The sequence below is a fragment of the Neofelis nebulosa genome, chromosome 1, assembly GCF_028018385.1.
Source record: "Neofelis nebulosa isolate mNeoNeb1 chromosome 1, mNeoNeb1.pri, whole genome shotgun sequence".
Taxonomy (NCBI): domain Eukaryota; kingdom Metazoa; phylum Chordata; class Mammalia; order Carnivora; family Felidae; genus Neofelis; species Neofelis nebulosa.
This window is the reverse complement of record NC_080782.1, coordinates 176,132,225-176,152,632: the sequence shown is the minus strand read 5'-3', so window position 1 is coordinate 176,152,632 and position 20,408 is coordinate 176,132,225. Positions and strand designations below refer to the sequence as shown.

At 36.6% G+C, this 20,408-nt stretch overlaps 1 protein-coding gene across 1 annotated transcript in view; it reads right to left on the bottom strand.

Moving 5' to 3' along the window:
• The window catches only part of UGGT2 (UDP-glucose glycoprotein glucosyltransferase 2), a 192,092-nt gene that overhangs the window by 129,569 nt on the left and 42,115 nt on the right, over positions 1-20,408 (bottom strand). The window contains exons 6-10 of the mRNA XM_058681695.1: positions 20,095-20,191; positions 12,949-13,021; positions 10,529-10,629; positions 4,627-4,726; positions 2,286-2,346 (exon numbers count right to left, since the gene is read on the bottom strand). Coding sequence (XP_058537678.1) covers positions 2,286-2,346; positions 4,627-4,726; positions 10,529-10,629; positions 12,949-13,021; positions 20,095-20,191 — 432 coding nt within the window. The remainder of the gene's footprint in view (positions 1-2,285; positions 2,347-4,626; positions 4,727-10,528; positions 10,630-12,948; positions 13,022-20,094; positions 20,192-20,408) is intronic.

Below are 20,408 nucleotides of genomic sequence, written 5' to 3'. Positions count from 1 at the left end.
GAACAGTTACCTCATCTGGGCAAAGAGCTTGCTTATAACAGCTCACTCATCAAAACCATCACTATGGTGTTGACCAATACTCAACTACTGTTAAACCACTTGAACAGAAGCCCTACAACCCATAAGTAATCTACCATAATATCCTTCTTTTGAGACACTAAGAAGATTCTACCAAATGTTGTTCCCCCTTACTGCGGTAAGTTGATTAAACTCAGCTTTGCTTGATCGACAGGTTTCCCTGTTGATTTCTGTAGAGGAATGACAGTTTACACTAGACTCCTCATATTCATCTGGTTTTATTAAATGCAATTTTCTAAATTTTGTATGATGTTCTTCTGGAAATAGCAGCCATTCAAGAATTTTTAGAAGAAAAGAAACTACACCAAAATTTCTTAATCTCCTCAAATACCTTGTTTTCTAATCACCTGGCAAGATGTTTGGCACCTGAACAAATTCAAAGTGCTTATGAAATTGATCTGAAATGAACTGTCTATCAGAGCACAAATTCTGGTTCTTTTACCAACTCTGTGACCCAACAGAAATCACTGGATCCCATTCTATACACTGGGATATTAATGACTCCTATACTCTCTCTCTCTAGAACACTTAAAAAAACTACCTAATGCTAAACATTCAATGTATCACAGATAACATTTAAACATTCAACAGTTTTCAATTCAACCAGTATTTCTGAGGGAATGGGCTGTATCAGGTACCATACTCATTCAAGCCTCTAGATTCAGAGTTTCCTGATCTACTCATTTCTATCAACTTCCACTTCCACTCTGCTGCAGCAACGAGCTTTAGCAGTCACCCTGTGATCATGAGGTCATACGGGTCTACCTGAGAAAATTTGGGTCTTCAGTTCCAGTTACTTCTCTTTCATTCTCCCAGTATTTCTTCTGTAACCTCATGAAGTCCTCCAGCATTTGGACCCCAAATCACAACTTGATGTTCTGATGACCTGAACACCCTCTCTGGACTATTAAATGGGCAAAAAAATATACTGGACTGGGTGAAGCCACTGAAACTTCAGCATCCTTTATTTCTCCTCCGTTTTCTACCCTCTCTTCTTTTCCTGCTGCAGGCGGCACTATTCAAACAAAACTCACTATTAGTACAGGAGCTTTTACAAGAAAATCACTCTGTTCAAAGAATGGTAAGAGCAATTAGGAAAATTAGAGAAAGGAGTAATACCACAACCATTTTGGGAGGATAAACAATAATTTCTCAGGTGGTAAGCTAGGCAAAGGATATCCTACATAGGGATGATGTGTGATGGTTCCCAACACTCGTGCCCCAAATGTGAACTATGCATCTACCCCTTCATTATTACTGCTGTAGTTGCTGGCCGCCATCACAAGAGCTGGTACCTACTGAGAGTTCATTCTGCTTCTGTGTGACAGGCACCGTTGCCTGGCTAAGTTAACCCACTTTGCTACCTCCATTACTAGAAAAGTGAACACTACTTTTCTAGCCTCCCTTGCAGCTAGAGATAGCCATAGGACAAAATTCTGGCCAGTGAGCTGGAAGTCAGACAGGTGATGCGTTCCAGGAAGGCGTTACGGAGGATTAATGTGGTATTTAATACCATCTTCCCGCCTCTTTCTGCTTTAAATACAAATAAGAAGTCTAAAGCTGTGGCCATAGAAGGAGTAAACCATGTCTGTAACTGCTCACTCTGAGACTTCTTTTAGGTGAGAAAAACAAACTCCTACTGTTCAGCGCCCCGTGCGTCTTGTATTTCTTTAAGCCAAGGCAGTCCTATGTAATGAAGCCAGGTGGTGTTCGAAGCACTTCACAAATAGCACACAACTAGGATCATTTGGGTTCTTACTGTGATTTAAGAGACCACTTGGCAGAATCTTATCAAATTACTGATCAATTGTGCCCTTTATGCCACAGGATTCTAATGATGTTCCAGCAGTCCAAACCTGACTCAGGCCTTACAAGCTTTTAAAGAAAAACTGATCATGAGAAACAGAATAATTAACTCACAGCTTTATTCTTTGTCCTGTAAAGACAACCATACTACGTGGGCAGAAGGTCCGAAGTATACAGGGGGAGTGAAGAAGTAGGTAAGATGTATGTCAGAGAAGACTTGCTGTTATCACAGACTGTGAGCTATATAAAGTAGACAATCTAAGAGTGGAAAATCTGAACTGTTTTAATAATCAAAAAGCACAAATTAACATTTTCTTTTCTGTATGGAAACTGAAGATCCAAAGTCTAAAATCGTTGATATTAGTGTAGTCAATTTTTTTAAAAAAAGAATTCAAACAAACCTTTTGGTTTTCCTGTATTTCCTCCCTCATAAGATGATTTACAGCAATTCTGGTCAGAGATCTGGAAAAAAAATACTGATATAATTCATTTTTACTTAAATGTTTAGGACAATCTATAATTCAGTATAATATAATACTCTGGATAAGAACCTAAAAACTCAGAATGCTTCACGACCAAAAGTGCACATTTCCATGTAGCTATTGGACAACTGGCACCACGGCTCTCCTTTGACAAGGGTGTCTGACTGTGTCTGATTCAGGTGGATTCAAGACTGACAGGAGCTCATGCACACCTGGGTGACGGACCAAGTTGCTGAGTCACTATATTGTACACCTGAAACTAACACGACACTGTATGTTAACTACACTGGAATTAAATAATTAAAAAAAAAAGAGTTCATGGGCACAACTGTATGCATTAGGTACAGTGGGAACCTGTTTACTACTAGATACTTTTCAGATATACTTGACTGAAAATGCTATTTTGTGCTGTTTGGCCCATTCAGAGAAACTTTGTATAAAATGACCAATATGACACATGTGTCAATGCAAACAGGCAAATTTCAAAATACTTGCACATAAAAAAGAGTTTTGGTAAACCTGGGATCTTTACCAGAGTATATAAGCTCTAAATGACTAACAATACTGACATCCTCCATATCCACTCTTGAAGAACTTAGAACTCCCTCATAACTTAAAGATTTTTTTTTTCTAAATACACTTTTTTTTTTTTTTTTTTTTTTTTAGTTAACCAAAGACAGATTTTTTTAAACAAGTTTATTAACTACATTTATTTGACTTGATAACTCCTAGGAAAATTAGTTACATATTTGTCAGTTTTATGCAAACAATTTAAAAATTAAAAGACCGTTAATGCAGAGTTCTGCTTTAAAATAAAACTCCCACAAAAAGTGTAGATTATCTCCTAAATTTGGCAGCATTTAAGAGGAATTACAATGTATAATTTGTTATCACAAGTTTTTCATCCGTTTAGCAGATATTTTAACAAACATTTAGTAATGGTTTATCAAGTGGCTTTACAGATATGCTCAAGCCTGTAAGTTAGCCATTCAGCAGTGTTACCACAGTTTGCATTCTTTTTAAATGATCAACCACAAATTAAGAGCAGAGTTTAGCCCACAACCTTGAGTTGCAACTGACTTACAGTCAAAAGAGTGAATAATCTTCTTAACACTGAAGTTATTTTACTTTATTTGTATTTGATCTAGTAATTTCAAAAACAGCAGTGTAACTAAACATTTATACACATATGCACATTTCAAGTTTTAAGTATGCAAATATTGACTTCTCAAATTCTTGGCTCTTTAAAATTAACAGAAGAGTCATCAATATATTGATTCTTAATCTGTAACTGAGTTGGTGCATCTCTCTATTTTCAGGGTCCCCTAGAAAGGTGGTTATCTTTTGGCCAACTATGTGTTAGTTATTTACCCACAAAGGAACGAATATCTAGATTTAAGATTCAATACTTTGCACTGTGGATAAATGTACAGCATAACGCATGAGGCAAAGAGAGGTCTGGTGATCACCCACAGGCTAAGAGAGGGTGCTGCTCGTGCAGGGGTGCTCTCCCCTCCCCTCAGGAAAACGCTGCTATGCTAGCCACACACTCCATGTCTTCAAGAGAAGCTAACTTATTTTCTGTTTTACTGGTTGCTTATAATTTCACATCCTGTCATTCCTAACCAGACTACAAATGAATAAGCGTTTTGTTATTTTGTGAAAGTACTGATTACTTTTAGACATGCAAATGTATTATCTATTAAACTGCAAGATGTGTTTAGTGTAAAATCAGTATTTCTGGAAGCAGTTCGTTTAGGTATCCTACTGGCAAAAAGTATTGCACAAAATATTCCATAAAGAAGACTTGTTTAGAATCTGAAAGGGCAAGAACATGATCTGGCCATATTCTGGGCATAAATCTATTTAGAATAATACTTTTCATCACCCTCCACCCAGAAAAGAGGAAAATATTCTCTCATTATTCATTGCTTGAATAAGTTTTATCCTGGATTACCATATCACTATTTTTGTTTAAGCAACTTTAATAGATTACTTTTCCTTTCCATTTGCCTCTAATTCAACAGTTCTATTTTTCAGTATGTGTACGCATGTGTGCACACGCCAGTATTTTCCTCTGGTAAAAACAAAAACCAAAAAACAACCCAACACGCATAATAAAGAAATGCCCTATTTTCATTAAAACTGTATCTGTTAGAATTAGTTGATATCACAATGTTAAATGAAATCAGCTATTTTCATAAAGTTTATTTAAGGGTAAGAGTTCTGGCTGGAATCAAACCCATGAACTTTAACATACCTGGCTTTTACGGGGAAGTTCTGTGAAATGTCTTTCATTAATTTTATGGCATCATAAACTGGCGTAGACATTATTTGAGAAGCTGCCTGAAAACTAAGATCTGGAAAAAAAAAAAAAAGAAATCTAGCATCATGTCAGACCTTCATAGACATTTCCAGGTAATTTAAATAATTTACTCAACATTTCTTGCCATATATTTATTATATAGACATGTTAACACTTACATTTAGCATTTTTCAAAAGTTTTAAACAGAAGGCTATCACCAATGTCCAAATAAGGTAAGCTTTACACATTTTTGAAGGGCTAATCATTTACCAAATAAGGTAAGCTTTACACATTTTGAAGGGGTAATACCTATTGTTTTCCACAAATTACAGTATAACTTCAAAAAGAGATATATGAAAAGAAACGTTAATGCCAAGCTATTTTTTCTATACTTAAGGTTTAACAAAACATGCAACAAAAAGCTTTGATAAGGATAACACGAGGAAGGAAAAAAGAGCTTTGGGGAACTAATTCTGGAAAGAACTTTAAGAAAGATCTGATGTGTTTATTAACTCAGTACATATCAAAAATTCATTTTCTTTCAATGTATTACCCTTATATGACAATAAAAATCAAATCCTAAACTTAGTATTTTACCGGATACGAAAGTTCTACGAAAAGAAAACTGTGTGGCTTACATAGTCAGTCTCCAATATGTCGGAAGCAGTCATCTTAATCTCGTCCCTTTGTTCAAGAGTCAGAAAAGATTTTAAAGCTTAATTCTGTTTGTTACTGAATAGTGAAACATACTCTTTCTCTTTAACATTTCGCCACAGGTAGAATCCTAGTTTACCATACACTAGTAAAATAACCAGCTTAACATAGTAAGACTAGTTTCATTTCTGCATTCTCAGTACGGTGAATTGAGCTGGAATCAAAGCTTAGGAAAAGGTGTTCTTAGCACAGCTTACTGTGGGATAGACAGCCTAACAACCAAGGTTCAAATTCTAGCTCTCTATTCACTTTCTAGCTGAGTAATTTTAAATCACATTTCCTCAACCTACTTTAGCATGTTTCCAGCCCCAGCACTGCAGCAAAGCCATCAGTACTCATGAGTATCTCCTAATCACCAAACACAATGGATATTTGTCAGTTCTTATCTTATGAAGATCCTTTTGCAAGAGGGTGATTACATCCTACAAAGAAAAAGTACTGACTTTCTATTCAGTAAATGGTGCTGGGAAAACTAGACATTCATGTGCAAAAGAATGAAAATGGACCCCTATCTTATACAATACACAAAAATTAACTCAAAATGGATTAAGGACTTAAATTTAAGACCTAAATCCATAAAATCCTGAAAGAAAATATAGGGGTAAGCTCCCTGACATCAGTCTTAGTGATGATTTTTTGGATATGACACCAAAACCAAAGGCAGCAAAGCAAAAATAAACAAGCGGGACTATATCCTACTCAAAACCTTCTGCAACCGCAAGGAAATCATCAACAAAGTGAAAAAGCAAGCTACAGAATGGGAGAAAACATCTGAAAATCATATATCTGATAAGGCACCAATAACCAAAATACATAAGAAACTCATGTAAACTGGTGTAGCCGCTATGGAAAACATGGCAATTCCTCCAAAAATTAAAACTAGAACCACCATATGGTCCAGCTTCTGGGTATGTATCCAAAGGAAATGAAATCAGTCTCTCAAAGAGATACCTGGACTCCCATGTTCACTGCAGCATTATCCACAACAGCCAAGGTGGACATAATCTAACTATCCATTGATGGATGAGAAAATGTGGTGTACATATACAATGGAATATTATTCAGCATTATAAAGAGAGGAAATTCTGCTATTTGTAACAACATCAATGAACCTGGATGACATTATGCTAAGTGAAAACAAAGATAAATATTGCACAGTATCAGGTACATGTTTAAAAAAAAAAAAGTCAAACTCATACAAACAAATTAGAATAGTTGCCTGGGGGCTGGATAGAGGGAAAAAGGCGAGGTTGGTAAAAGGGTATAAAATGAAGAGGGTCTGAAGATCTAATGCATACCACGGTGACTGGAGTTGATATCACTGTATTACATAACTGAAATTTGCTCAAAGAGTAGAAATTAAATGTTCTCACCAAAAAAGAAAAAGACCTGATACCAAGTAGGTGCTCACTAAATACTGATGAAAGAATAAATGAATAGTCAAATTACAAGTAAGATTCTTTATGTTCTGTTTCTTATTATTCTATTGCTATTAAAGGCATTTATAAGCAACACAATTTTTAACTCATGGGTATATATTTAGGAATATACGCACTTTTAGGCAAGAAAACAAAACTGTTATTTACATGACTGTGGGGAATAAGCTTAGAAATTCCCTGGGCTTACACCAATGGGTTAACAAGGAAAAAAGTACAAAGCCATAGGATGCTCACACCTGAGAAGACAACCAAGAATAGGGAGGTGCAAAGGTGCCCAATACATAGGTATATGAAATAAACAAGATTAGATATATCAGGGTGAAAGCACCCCCCCCCCCAATTTAGTACTACAGCAGAAAGCTGCTTTCACAGGAAAAAAGGACCAAGTTAGGTAAACAGGTAAATTGGGATATAGATGGCTGTGCTGCAGGTGAAGCAGCCCACAGCGGAGATGATTAACAAAAGAAAAGGTGCCTTGTTAACTCTGAGGTTATTTGTCCTACCTGTCTCATCCCCTAGGCTAGCTAAGATAAACAGAGGTGGTGCCTCACGTCTGCGCCATAAACAACCTTCAGCCTGACTGCCTGGTGCCTGGATTTTGTTTTGTATTAACCCAAACCCCTAACCCCGAATATCTTAAAGACCCCCTTTCCGTCACATCCACAAGTTAATGTTCACAGATTCATTGTCTCTTTGTGCACGTCCGTCGCCATGTTTGTAAGCCTTCTGATCCTAATAAAACTGGGCAAGCACCCTTATTCTGGGCTCTTGTCTTTTCCCAGACATAAGCCATCTCTCATTTTTCATCCTGCGTCCTGCTCTCTTGCTAGACAAGAGAGAACTTTATACCCAGAGTCTACGACACATGACTGAATGGGTTAATGACTTATAAAAGAGGAAAATGGATGATTAAAGATCTTGCCTGATGGTATTTGGCTGCTGTACAATGTCATACTCAGAAACAGTAGAATGCGGTGTGGAAGAAACAATTTAGGCTCATTTTAGATATCCTTGATCTGTGCTTTATCATATTCGTGAACTTGGACTAATTATTTTATGTGTCCATTCCTGATTTCCTCATCTGAAAAGTGAGAGATCTAACCTCATATGAGTTTTTAAAAAATTAATCATACTGTATACAAACAGTCTAACACTTTGCCAGACACAGTGCCGGCTAATAGTTTTATCATCGTCAATCCACCGTCGTGATGATCCTTCTACCACCTTCTACTCAGGTTTGACAGCACTAGTCTTTTAAAACTTTTTATTAACACGAACGTAATTCTCCTTTACATGACCAATCTTCTGAGCACAACTTATTTGAAAGCCCCTGAAAATTCACTTATGAAGTCAGATAGAGTATAAGTAACAACCAAATGAATATATTACCCGATTCTATTAACACTTTTTGCTTTGTTCTAAACTGTCCATACCTATTAACTCACCGATAGCTATTTAAGTCCTACGCTTAGCCTCAGAAACCCAGATCCCCATATTTAACTGTTTTACGACTTGGACACTTCAAAAGCAACATGTTTAATCATAAGTTTGTAATATTCCTACCCCATCTTTGCCCAAATCTGGTCCTCTTTACTCTCCTCTTCTCAGCAAACACTGTCCATGCAGCTGGGCAAACCATGATCTTACAGTTCTTAGTATCTTTCTCCATCACATATCCCTATCCAACCTCTCCCAATGATCCCTGTATTCTCTCTAAATAATCCACCCCCAAATTTATCCCAACCCTTCCTGAGATCTCACATCAGCTGCCACTTACTGACACTGGGGAGGCCTCTCGCTCTCCCCAGCGCTCACCCCCACCAGATCAGGTCTTCCTGGCACACACCCTTCTTAATCCTACCTACCTTTGCTTTAAAGCAATTACAATCATAATTTTTACATTGGTTTTCTAATTTTTTAACGTTTACCTAAGATCCTTAGAAGACACGCAGCGTCTACTTTAGCTCATCTTATCTTCAGAATCTAGTGTTTTTCAAAATGTCAGTTCGAACCCATTAGTCAGTAGTGACATCAGATTGAGTAGGTAATGTGAAGTTATTTTTCTAACAATATAAGGTAGAATAAAAGACAATTTTCCAGAATGAATAAAATGTAGTAAACATACATGTTGTGTATGTGGGAGTTTTTTTTTTTTTTTTTTTTTTTTTAAGTTTGAACCTGTCAGTGTATTCTTACATTATATACTCGTGTACGGGTCCAGATGTAAATAAAACCCGCTGCCTCTGAGCCAGAAATCATAAAACGAAAGAACGCAGGTATTGCTCACTCTCTGTGTCCTGGAAACCTACTCTGTTTGGCTTCTATCAGGTGCTCCTCACGGGCTCTACTTCGCATCCCTGGACCAGCGCCACAGCGCCCGCCCTCATGCACCGGCTGCTCACTCCGCACTATCAGTTCCCCCTCCTCTTGAAGACCTTTATGCTGAGACGCCCACAGCTCTTCCACTCCTCTCCTTTTAACTACGGACTTCCTGTTCAGCCCACTACTGGACCCTGTCATCTGAATGACATCATCAAATGCAAGCAATCCATTTCACTTCAGTCTCTTTATTCTGGAACTCGATCTTCAACCCGAAAACATACTTACATGTTTTACATTCTCTCTATTCAGGCTCAAAGCTGGACGTCTTAAGCCATCTTTGACTCCTTTCATCTCCTAAACATTTGCTAAATCCAGCCTTCCTTCTGATGCCCTCTGCCACAGTCACAGTGCAATCTCTCACTGTATGATTTCAAAGAGGTCTTAGCACGAGCTCCTGTTTCTAGTCCATTGAAATCCATCTGACACAGACATCAGGCAGATCCATTAAAACGGATCGCACGTTCTGTTTATAGGCCTTCAAAAGCATCATCTACAATTATCACCTGTAATTATATTCTATAAATTAGGGGATCCTTGGAGAACATTTTGAAGAAGAAAGTAGAATGGTGCTTGCCTACAACAGTTGGAGAAACTGGGGAGAAATGGGGAGTGACTGTTAATGGGCACGTGACTTTCTTTCTGAGGTGATGAAGATACTCTAAAATTGTGGAACAGTTAAAAAAAAAAAACTCAAAATATACTAAAACCCGTTAAATGGTACATTTTAAAGGGATGGATTGTATAGTATGTCAGCTGTCTCAATAAGCTGTTCATAAAAAGTTGAGTGATAGAAACTATAGATTACACAGAAAAATGATGCCCCCATGACTGACTAAAAATTACAAGTCATAAAGAAAATAAACCGAAAAGCAGTTACAGTTCAAACTAAATTTTGGTCATAAGATATGTGCTTATAGGATGTCAGCACAGAGGCTATTCTAAGCTACAGTGAAATATGCAATGTTCTATTAAGATCAAAATTTTAAACAGAAGAAAACTAATGATTTCCTGGACTGACTAGTCAAGATTTTTAATCACTGTTAAAGACAACTTGAAATGTGATTTACTACTGGAGATGAACCTATAAGATAAATCAGTGTATACTTTAAAAATGATAAGAGCAAATAACTATATTTCACATAATTTTAACTCTAATAAACATAACCATATGATCTGCTTGACAGCCTATTAATTAAATACGAATTTCAACAAAAATTCACATCAGTTAACTATTACCTATGAAATAATTTATATCATATTACATAAAAGCTTATTGAACAGAGATCAGTTACCAAAATGCTGTGTTATGGAAGTACTGTACCTTGCAGTTCCCAGACTTTCAAAGGCATCATTTCTTTGCTACTCTCAATCAGGTATTTTTGGAATGCTGTCAGATTATCTCTAAGATCTGAATATCTTTCTCTGCATTAGAATATTAAGTCATGTTAATTGTCATCACCTACTACAAATTATACAAGCAGTATATTTTTGAAATTAACTTTTTCAAACTAGACACAAAAACCTGTTCCATCCAGATAATAAATTATGATACAGCTATATCCACAGAACTTAAAAATAATGAGGTATATATGTCCACTTTTTTATATATAGGAAACAACCCAAAATCTGGAGGGATGTACTCTCAATTGTTACTATGTTAACATTAACTAAAAGGGATTGAAGGATGAGGGCAGAAGCATCAGCTTTTTACATTCTATACTTTTTAACATTTTATAAATTACAAGTATTGCCTTTATAATTTAAAACAAAACTATTTTATAAGGAAAACATTAATGCTTCCTATACAACCTTAGAGTTCCATCTTTGAAACTTATAAAAATCTTCAATAAGACAATTTTGCCCGATGTTAAACACATCAAGGTATCTTTTTAGAATGCCAAATAATAATGCAGTAGCAATGACATTTTACTATACATATGATATACACTATAACTTCTGGGCACATGGGTGGCTCATTTGGTTGAGCATCTGACTCTTGTTTTTGGCTCAGGTCATGATCCCAGGGTTGTGGGATTGAGCCCCACATCAGGCTCCATGTTGAGTGTGGAGCCTGCGTAAGTCTCTCTCTCTCTCCCCCTCTCTCCCTTTGTCCCTCTTCCTCTGCTCGTGCTGTCTCTCAAAAATTAAAAAAAATAAACTATAACTTCTTTTTTCTAACTCATGAAATCAAGACAATGCCATTTCAGATTTAAATTCTTTTTTTTAAAAAACCTTACCACCAACACAACTCACAAAACACATATTTCAACAGCAAAAAGATTTTAAAAAGAGAAAAAATATACAGAACACATACACAGAAATGCATTAATCATATAGTTAACACTAAGTAAATACACCACAGTGTTGATTTTATGCAATTTTATTACAACACGGGGGCACGTTTTAAAAATGAATGAAGACTGACTACAACTGTTACAGTGAAAGGGCAATAGAACCTCTTCCAAAAGGAAGTTCAGTTCACTATGAACTAAATTAACCCCCCCTTTATCAATTTAATTACAGAGCAATATTAAGTTTATAAGAGCTATATTACTGGTTTTCATATTTAATAATCTTAAATTTCACTGCTAAATTTATGTAAATCAGACAAAAAATACATTATTCATATAATACCTCAAAGGAAAGGGTTTTGCTTAAATCAACTGAATAGCTGTGTAAGAACTAATTTTGAGTACCTCTTCTTTTAAAAATGGCTCCCAAGGCTTTTTGTAGAAATGTGCAATTTATTCCCATAAAAAGTTTTATGTTTAAAAAAGAATAGAACTGTGGATTCCACGAGACTGAGATACAGCTGACAATGGAATAAAAGTGTATTATTATCTACTAAATACCTTACTTAGAATAAATCCATTCTGCAAGATGCACGAACTTTTCAAGGCCAATTAGCACACCACTGTGCCAATACTTTAAAATATAACTCCGTCATCTATATAAATTAGCACAGTCTCCACAAACGTTCCCCTGCTCTGTAGAGTACCTACTCGCCAGGAGAACTGACCTTAGTGTCCTTTATAAATACTTGCAACATTAAGTAAAACTTAAAGCTATTAATAAAAACTGTCCTTTATCTGTAATTAATTTTGCCTTTGTAATGAAGCCACAAACTTTCCCTTCTTGTAACTAAGGGAAAGCACATATAAAACAACAACAATCCCCATTCATGAGCATTCAGAGAGCACTCACCATCCCATTCTTGGTCTCCAATCAGTGACGCAAGACAGAAAAAGGGGGGGGGGGACAACTTTAATATCTGAACAGTTACTTATAGGTGTATATGAGATTAAGACGAGATATTAAAAGGTTTTCGATATGGCAATCTGCACATAGAAATTTAAGAAAAATACATATTTTCTTTTCTTTTGATGCATAAAAATTTTGATTACTTCATGCAAACAACCCAATACTAACCATGATTTTTCTAACCCAGATCTGTGAAAGATGCTCTAATGTTTTGGTTTTATTGACAAAGATAAGTTTGATCATTTCTAATTCCTATTTTTCTAATCATACTCATCATATGTGAAATTAGTGATTATTTTTCAATTTTGTGTTTTGCATTAGCCATGTATTACTTTTGTAATAAATAAAACCAATTACATGTATATTTTAAGAACTGAAACATGTGCCAACACAGCACACTGTGCTGAATTCAGCACACTGAATTCCTTTAAGAACAAACTTAAGGTACAGTAATAGAACTTCATTTCCATTCAGACTTACTTTAGTTTCCCGAAGAGAAATCCTTGAACTTCATTTGTTTCAATCCCATCCTCTACGGTAGCATTAGTCACTGCTATTTTGGAAACATAACAATACAAAAACATTTTCAGACTGGAAAAGGGAGATGTAATAAAAAATTAGAAGAACGCGAGATTAGATTCCTTTTGTTTTACCTTGTTCTTCTTTCGCGCATCAGCTCACTGATACACACATGTGCACATGCTTTTATTTCTGACTGTGCTCTTTTTAGACAGGCTTGGATCGTTAAATATTTAGCAAATGCTTTACAGATTATTTCACAGTCAAGTTCTATTTTATAACCAGAATGATAAGCCAAAGTGGCTGCAACAAATCCTGGGCTTAGCTCTTAAGCCAGGCAGGAGTGCCAAACCCTAACAAATATAAGCATGCATGCATATTTCCAATGCCTTTAAAGATAGTCAAGAAATCTTTAGGAAGACCCCAAACTCATGGCTTCAAAAAGTAAGGATATAACATTTTAGTCATCTCTCCCTTTCCTTCTCCATTACTCACCAAATAATACAACATACAGGGCGGTAAATGGTACATGTAAAGGGTACCTGGGGTCACAAGAACTCGTGACATCCTACAGCATGGGGCTGCTTTCGGGGTGCACCAGTGCCCCTCAAGTACACTCCTCCCCTCTCTCTCTTCTGAAGGCCCGCACCTCAGGGCTACAGCTAAAAGCCCTGGGTGTTCGGATCTAGTCCTCCTCCTCCCTTTTAGTCCTTCATCACACAAACATTTGCTGGCTGTTTGCTAAGACTCCTGCCACATACACACCAGGAAGAGAGACACAAAAGAAAGCAACTCCAGTTGGGGGAAAGGAGAGAGACAAATAGACAATTTTAAGGCACTGTGTAAAGTTTTCATGAAAGCAGCACACAACACATGGGATGTAGAAAGGAGAAAACCACCCTCGACAGAGACAATGGTAGGCAGCCGTCTCACAGGTACTAATGGATGCGTAGGCTTTGATGAAAGCAAAGTGGGAGAAGATGGAAGGTTTCAGGAAGAGGGAACAGCATATGCTAAGGGATAAAAGTACTCTATAGAGGTCATAAAGGCTTCGCATGGAGCCAAACACGGAGGCATCCAGGGAACAGAAAATTATTCTGTATAGTAGTTTAGTGTTGCAGAACCAGAGGGTACAAATGAGAGGCTATGGGAGAGTGATAAGGCAGAAAGAGGCTGGAGTATGAAAGCTTTCTTTGCAACGCCATGGTACTGTAATTTATGAGGGAGGTTATGGGGAGCCACTAAGGGATTTTAACCAGTAGTATCACGAAGTCAGATTTTCAGCATAAGGCATTCAATCTGAAAGCACTGTCAAGAATATCCATTAATTTATACGGGGGAGGAGGGAGGGTCAAGGTACAGAAGGCCAAAGATCAGAGAGACGACCAGTTAGAAGTCTGACACATGTATACAAAGGGGAAAAAATGAACTGAGTTAAATATGTAATATAGATCATTCATGTGATCACTGGAGTTTTAAATTTTTTTTCACCTAACATTTTTTAAATTATTTTTTATTTTTTTCAATTTCCTTTTTTTCACCTGACATTTTAAAGAAAATTCCACAAGCCCAAGGATAGCTAGAAAATGCCTGTTACTATTATAACTGTAAACTAAGATACTAAATTATAAAGCATTATAAGGCTATATATAAGCAATATAGAAATACATAAAATCTGACTATTACTTTTCCAGTAACTCTTTAACTGGTAGGACTTAACAGTAATACAGATCTTTATCTGAAGCACATTCAGGAGGAATGGCCAGAGCGAAGTCTGTGATCAGGGCAGGGCCTCCAGGACCAGATCCTGGATAGAAAAATAAAGTTGAAGCAGAAGCCACATCTGAGAGCCTATTAAAAAAAAATGAATTAAAAACTCTTAACCAAGAATCAGATATAAATAAATTTCAGATGAACCAGAGAAGAAAAGATTTTCCTAAGAATCTGAAAACTTATTCATCTTGTTCAGGTCTCCAGAGTCCTTCATCTGGGGCCTGCAGTTAGAAGGCACAACCATGGACAGATATCAGTTTGTAGACACAAATCTAATCAATCTACTTCATCCAATGTAGCAATTCACAGGCCTCTCCTGTCTTACTTCAAGAGCAGCATCATCATACTAACTTTATTATGATTACTTGAGACAAAGCTCCCTAAGACCATGTGTTGCCAATGACTTTCAGATTTACTGAGATACTGATCCCCTGAGACACCTGGTCCCCAACCCTGGAGGTGGCTGGGCACATCATGGGCCAGTCACCTCCAGTCATAACCAGCCTCATTACCTCAGTGTGCCTCACACATGTTACCATTTTTTATATGTTGCTGAAAATGGTTGGGAAGCCACTGGATAAAGGAAAATAATATGCTATTTCAAATTTCTAAAAAAGTTTTTGGGAGCACAATATTAAACATATTTCTTTCAGTTTAAAATTAAATTCTACAAAATAGAAGGAGAGATAAAAAGTTTCCCAGACAAACAAAAATTAAAGGAGTTTGTGACCACTAAACCAGCCCTGCAAGAAATAAGAAATTTTAAGGGGAACTCTCTGAGGGGAGAAAAGATGAAAAAAAAAAAAAAATATATATATATATATATATATATATATATATATATATATATATATATATATATATATATATCTCAAAAGCAACAAAGATTAGAAAGGACCAGAGAACACCACCAGAAACTCCAACTCTACAAGCATCATAATGGCAATAAATTCTTATCTCACTCTAAACTATCTAGTACTCACTCTAAACTTCAATGGACTCAATACTTCAATCAAAAGACAAAGGGTAACAGAATGGATCAGAAAACAAGACCCATCCGTATGCTATTTACAAGAGACCCACTTTAGACCTAAAGACACCTTCATATTGAAAATAAGGGGATGGAGAACCACCTATCATGCTAATGGTCAACAAAAGAAAGCTGGAGTAGCCATACTTACATCAGACAATCTAGACTTTAAAATAAAGACTGTAGCAAGAGATGCAGAAGGGCATTATATTATAATCAAGGGGTCTGTCCACCAAGAAGACCTAACAACTGTAAACATTTATGTGCCAAATGTGGAAGCACCCAAATATATGTTAATTAATCACAAACATAAAGAAACTCATCGATATATTACCGTAATAGTAGGAGACTTCAACACCCCACTCACAACAATGGACAGATCATCTAATCAAAAATTCAACAAGGAAACAATGGCTTTGAAAGACATACTGGACCAGATGGACTTAACAGATATATTCAGAACATTTCATCCTAAAGCAGCAGAATATACATTCTTCTCCAGTGCACAGGGAATGTTCTCCAGAACAGACCATATACTGGGACACAAATCAGCCCTAAGTAAGTACAAAAAGACTGAGATCATACCGTGCATATTTTCAGACCACAATGCTATGAAACTCAAAATCAACCACAAGAAAAAACTGGGAAAGGGAACACATACTTGGAGATTGAAGAACATTCTACTAAAGAATGAATGGGCCAACCAAGCAGTTAAAGAGGAAATTAAAAAGTATATGGAAGTCAATGAAAATGATAAAACCACAGCCCCAAACCTCTGGGATGCAGCAAAGGCAGTCATAAAAGGGAAGTATATAGCAATCCAGGACTTCCTAAAGAAGGAAGAAAGATCTCAGATACACAACCTAACCTTACGCCTTAAGGAGCTGGGAAAAGAACAGCAAATAAAACCCCAAACCAACAGAAGACAGGAAATAATAAACAGTAGAGCAGAAACCAATGCTATCGAAACAAAACAACAAAAAGGAAACAAACAAAAAACCCCAGTAGAATAGATCAATGAAACCAGAAGCTGGTTCTTTAAAAGAATTAACAAAATTAATAAATCACTAGCCAGTCTGATAAAAAGGAAAAATGGAAAGCCCGAAATAAACTCAAGAATGAAAAAGGAGAGATTACAACCAACACAGCAGAAATAAAATAAGAATATTATAAGCAATTATATGCCGGTAAAATGGGCAATCTTGAAGAAATGTACCAATTCCTAGAAACATATAAACTACCAAAACAAACAGGAAGAAATAGAAAATTTGAACAGACCCATCACCAGTAAAGAAATCGAATTAGTAATCAAAAATCTCCCAAAAAACAAGAGTCCAGGGCCAGATGGCTTTCCAAGGGAATTCTACCAAACATTTAAGGAAGAGTTAACACTTATTCTCTTGAAGCTGTTCCAAAAAATAGAAATGGAAGGAAAACTTCCAAACTCTTCTATGAAGCCAGGGTTACCTTGATTCCAAAACAAGACAAAGACCCCACTAAAAAAGGAGAACTATGGACCAATTTCCCTGATGAATATGGATGCAAAAATCCTCAACAAGATATTAGCCAGCCGGATCCAACAATACATTAAAAAAATTATTCACCACAACCAAGCGGGATTTATACCTGGGATGCAGGGCTGGTTCAATATCCGCAAAACAACTAATGTGATTCATCACATCAATAAAAGAAAGGACAAGAACCATACGATCCTCTCAATAGGTACAGAGAAAGCATTTGACAAAATACAGCATCCTTTCTTGATAAAAACCCTCGAGAAAGTAGGGATAGAAGGAGCATACCTCGAGATCATAAAAGCCATACATGAATGAGCCAATGCTAATATCATTCTCAATGGGGGAGAAACAGAGCTTTTCCCCTAAGGACAGGAGCAAGACAGGGATGTCGACTCTCGTCACGATTATTCAACATAGTATTGGAAGTCTTAGCCTCTGCAATCAGACAACACAAAGAAATAAAAGGCATCCAAGTCAGCCAGGAGGAGGTCAAACTTTCACTCTTCACAGATGACATGATACTCTATATGGAAAACCCAAAAGATTCCACAAAAAGCTGCTAGAATTGATTCATGAATTCAGCAAAGTTGCAGGATAGAAAATCAATGCACAGAAATCAGTTGTATTCCTCTACACCAACAATGAAGCGACAGAAAGAGAAATCAAGGAATCGAAACCATTTACAGTTGCACAAAAAACCATAAAATACCTAGGAATAAATCTAACCAAAGAGGTGAAAAATCTATACACTGAAAACTATAGAAAGCTTATGAAAGAAGACACAAAAAAAAAAAAAAATGGAAAAAGATTCCATGCTCCTGGATAGGAAGAATATCGTTAAAATGTTGATACTACCCAAAGCAATCTCATTATTCAGTGCAATCCCTATCCAAGTAACACCAGCATTCTTCACAGAGCTAGAACAAATAATCCTAAAATCTGTATGGAACCAGAAAAGACCCCGAATAGCCAAAGTGATATTGAAAAAGAAAACCAAAGCAGGAGGCATCACAATCCCAGACTTCAAGCTATATACTACAAAGCTGTAATTACCAAGACAGTATGGTACTGGCACAAGAACAGACACTCAGATCAATGGAACAGAATAGAGAACCCAGAAATGGACCTACAAATGTATGGCCAACTAATCTTTCACAAAGCAGGAAAGAATATCCAATGGAATAAAGACAGTCTCTTCAGCAAGTGGTGCTGGGAAAACTGGACAGCGACATGCAGAAGAATGAAACTGGACCACTTTCTTACACCATACACAAAAATAAACTCAAAATGGATGAAAGACCTCAATGTAAAACAGGATGCCACCAAAATCCTTGAGAAGAAAGCAGGCAAAAACCTCTTTGACCTTGGCTGCAGCAACTTCTTACTCAACAGATCTCCAGAGGCAAAGGAAACAAAAGCAAAAATGAACTACTGGGACCTCATCAAAATAAAAAGCTTCTGCACGGTGAAGGAAACAATCAGAAAAACTAAAAGGCAACCGACAGAATGGGAGAAGATATCTGCAAATGACATATCAGATAAAGGGTTAGTATCCAAAACCTATAAAGAACTTATCAAACTCAACACCCATAAAACAAATAATCCAGTGAAGAAATGGGCAAAAGACATGAATAGACACTTCTCCAAAGAAGACATGCAGATGGCCAATGACACATGAAAAAATGCTCAACATCACTCATCATCAGGGAAATACAAATCAAAACCACACTGAGATACCACCTCATACCTGTCAGAATGGCTAACATTAACAACTCAGTCAACAACAGATGTTGGCAAGGATGTGGAGAAAGAGGATCTCTTTTGCATTGTTGGTGGGAATGCAAGCTGGTGCAGTCACTCTGGAAAACAGTATGGAGGTTCCTCAAAAAACTAAAAATAGAACTACCCTATGACCAGCAATTACACTACTAGGCATTTCTCCACGGGATACAGGTGTGCTGTTTCGAAGGGACACATGCACCCCCACGTTTATAGCAGCACTATCAACAATAGCTAAAGTATGGAAAGAGCCCAGATGTCCATCGATGGATGAATGGATAAAGAAGATGTGGTGTGTATACACACACACACAATGGAGTATTACTCGGCAATCAAAAAGAATGAAATCCTGCCATCTGCAACTCCGTGGATGGAACTGGAGGGTATTATGCTAAGTGAAATTAGTCAGAGAAAGACACAAACGATATGACTTCACTCATATGAGGACTTTAGAGACAAAACAGATGAACATAAAGGAAGGGAAGCAAAAATAATATAAAAACAGGGAGGGGGACAAAACAGAAGAGATTCATAAATATGGAGAACTGAGGGTTACTGGAGGGGTTGTGGGAGGGGGGCTGGGCTAAATGGGTAAGGGGCGCTAAGGAATCTACTTCTGAAATCATTGTTTCACTATATGCTAACTAATTTGGATGTAAATTTTAAAAAATTTTAAAAATTCAAATAATAAAATTAAATTAAATTAAACTCTAAACTAAGGAGAACATGTCTAACCCAAAAGATCAGAAGGATCGTGAGGCCCCGCTTTCACGGTTTGTATTGGTACTGAAAATCAAGATCAAGCGAGCTTTTGCCCTTCTGCTCCACGGGAGGTTCTTGTCTTCCCTGAGCTCACCTTAGGACACCTGCATTACCGTTTGACAGGTGTACTGCCCCAAACTCCCCTCAAATTATCATACATAAGACTATAGTCATTACATTTTTAAAAGAACAAAGTTTGTAAGCCTCCAAGTTTTTATTCTATTCAAGTAGAGAGAGTAAACTTACTTTTAACTTGAGTATCATCCAAAGCTTTGTATTCTGTACTCTTAATTGCTAGCTCCACACCGTAGCCAGATAAGTACATTTTCTGTGAGACTGGTTTCTGTTCAAACATTTATTTTTTTAAAAAGAGAAAATATTGATTGAAACATCTTCTTTTACATTCAATATGTTTATTAGGACATTAGAGTAAATTATTAATATTGACTTTTTAAATCACTGAATTATTATTTGGGGGATATTTATACTCTCTCTAGATAGTTTATCAAGGACCCAGAATTTGGTTGATTACCACTTCTTTACTTTCTAAAAACTTCACA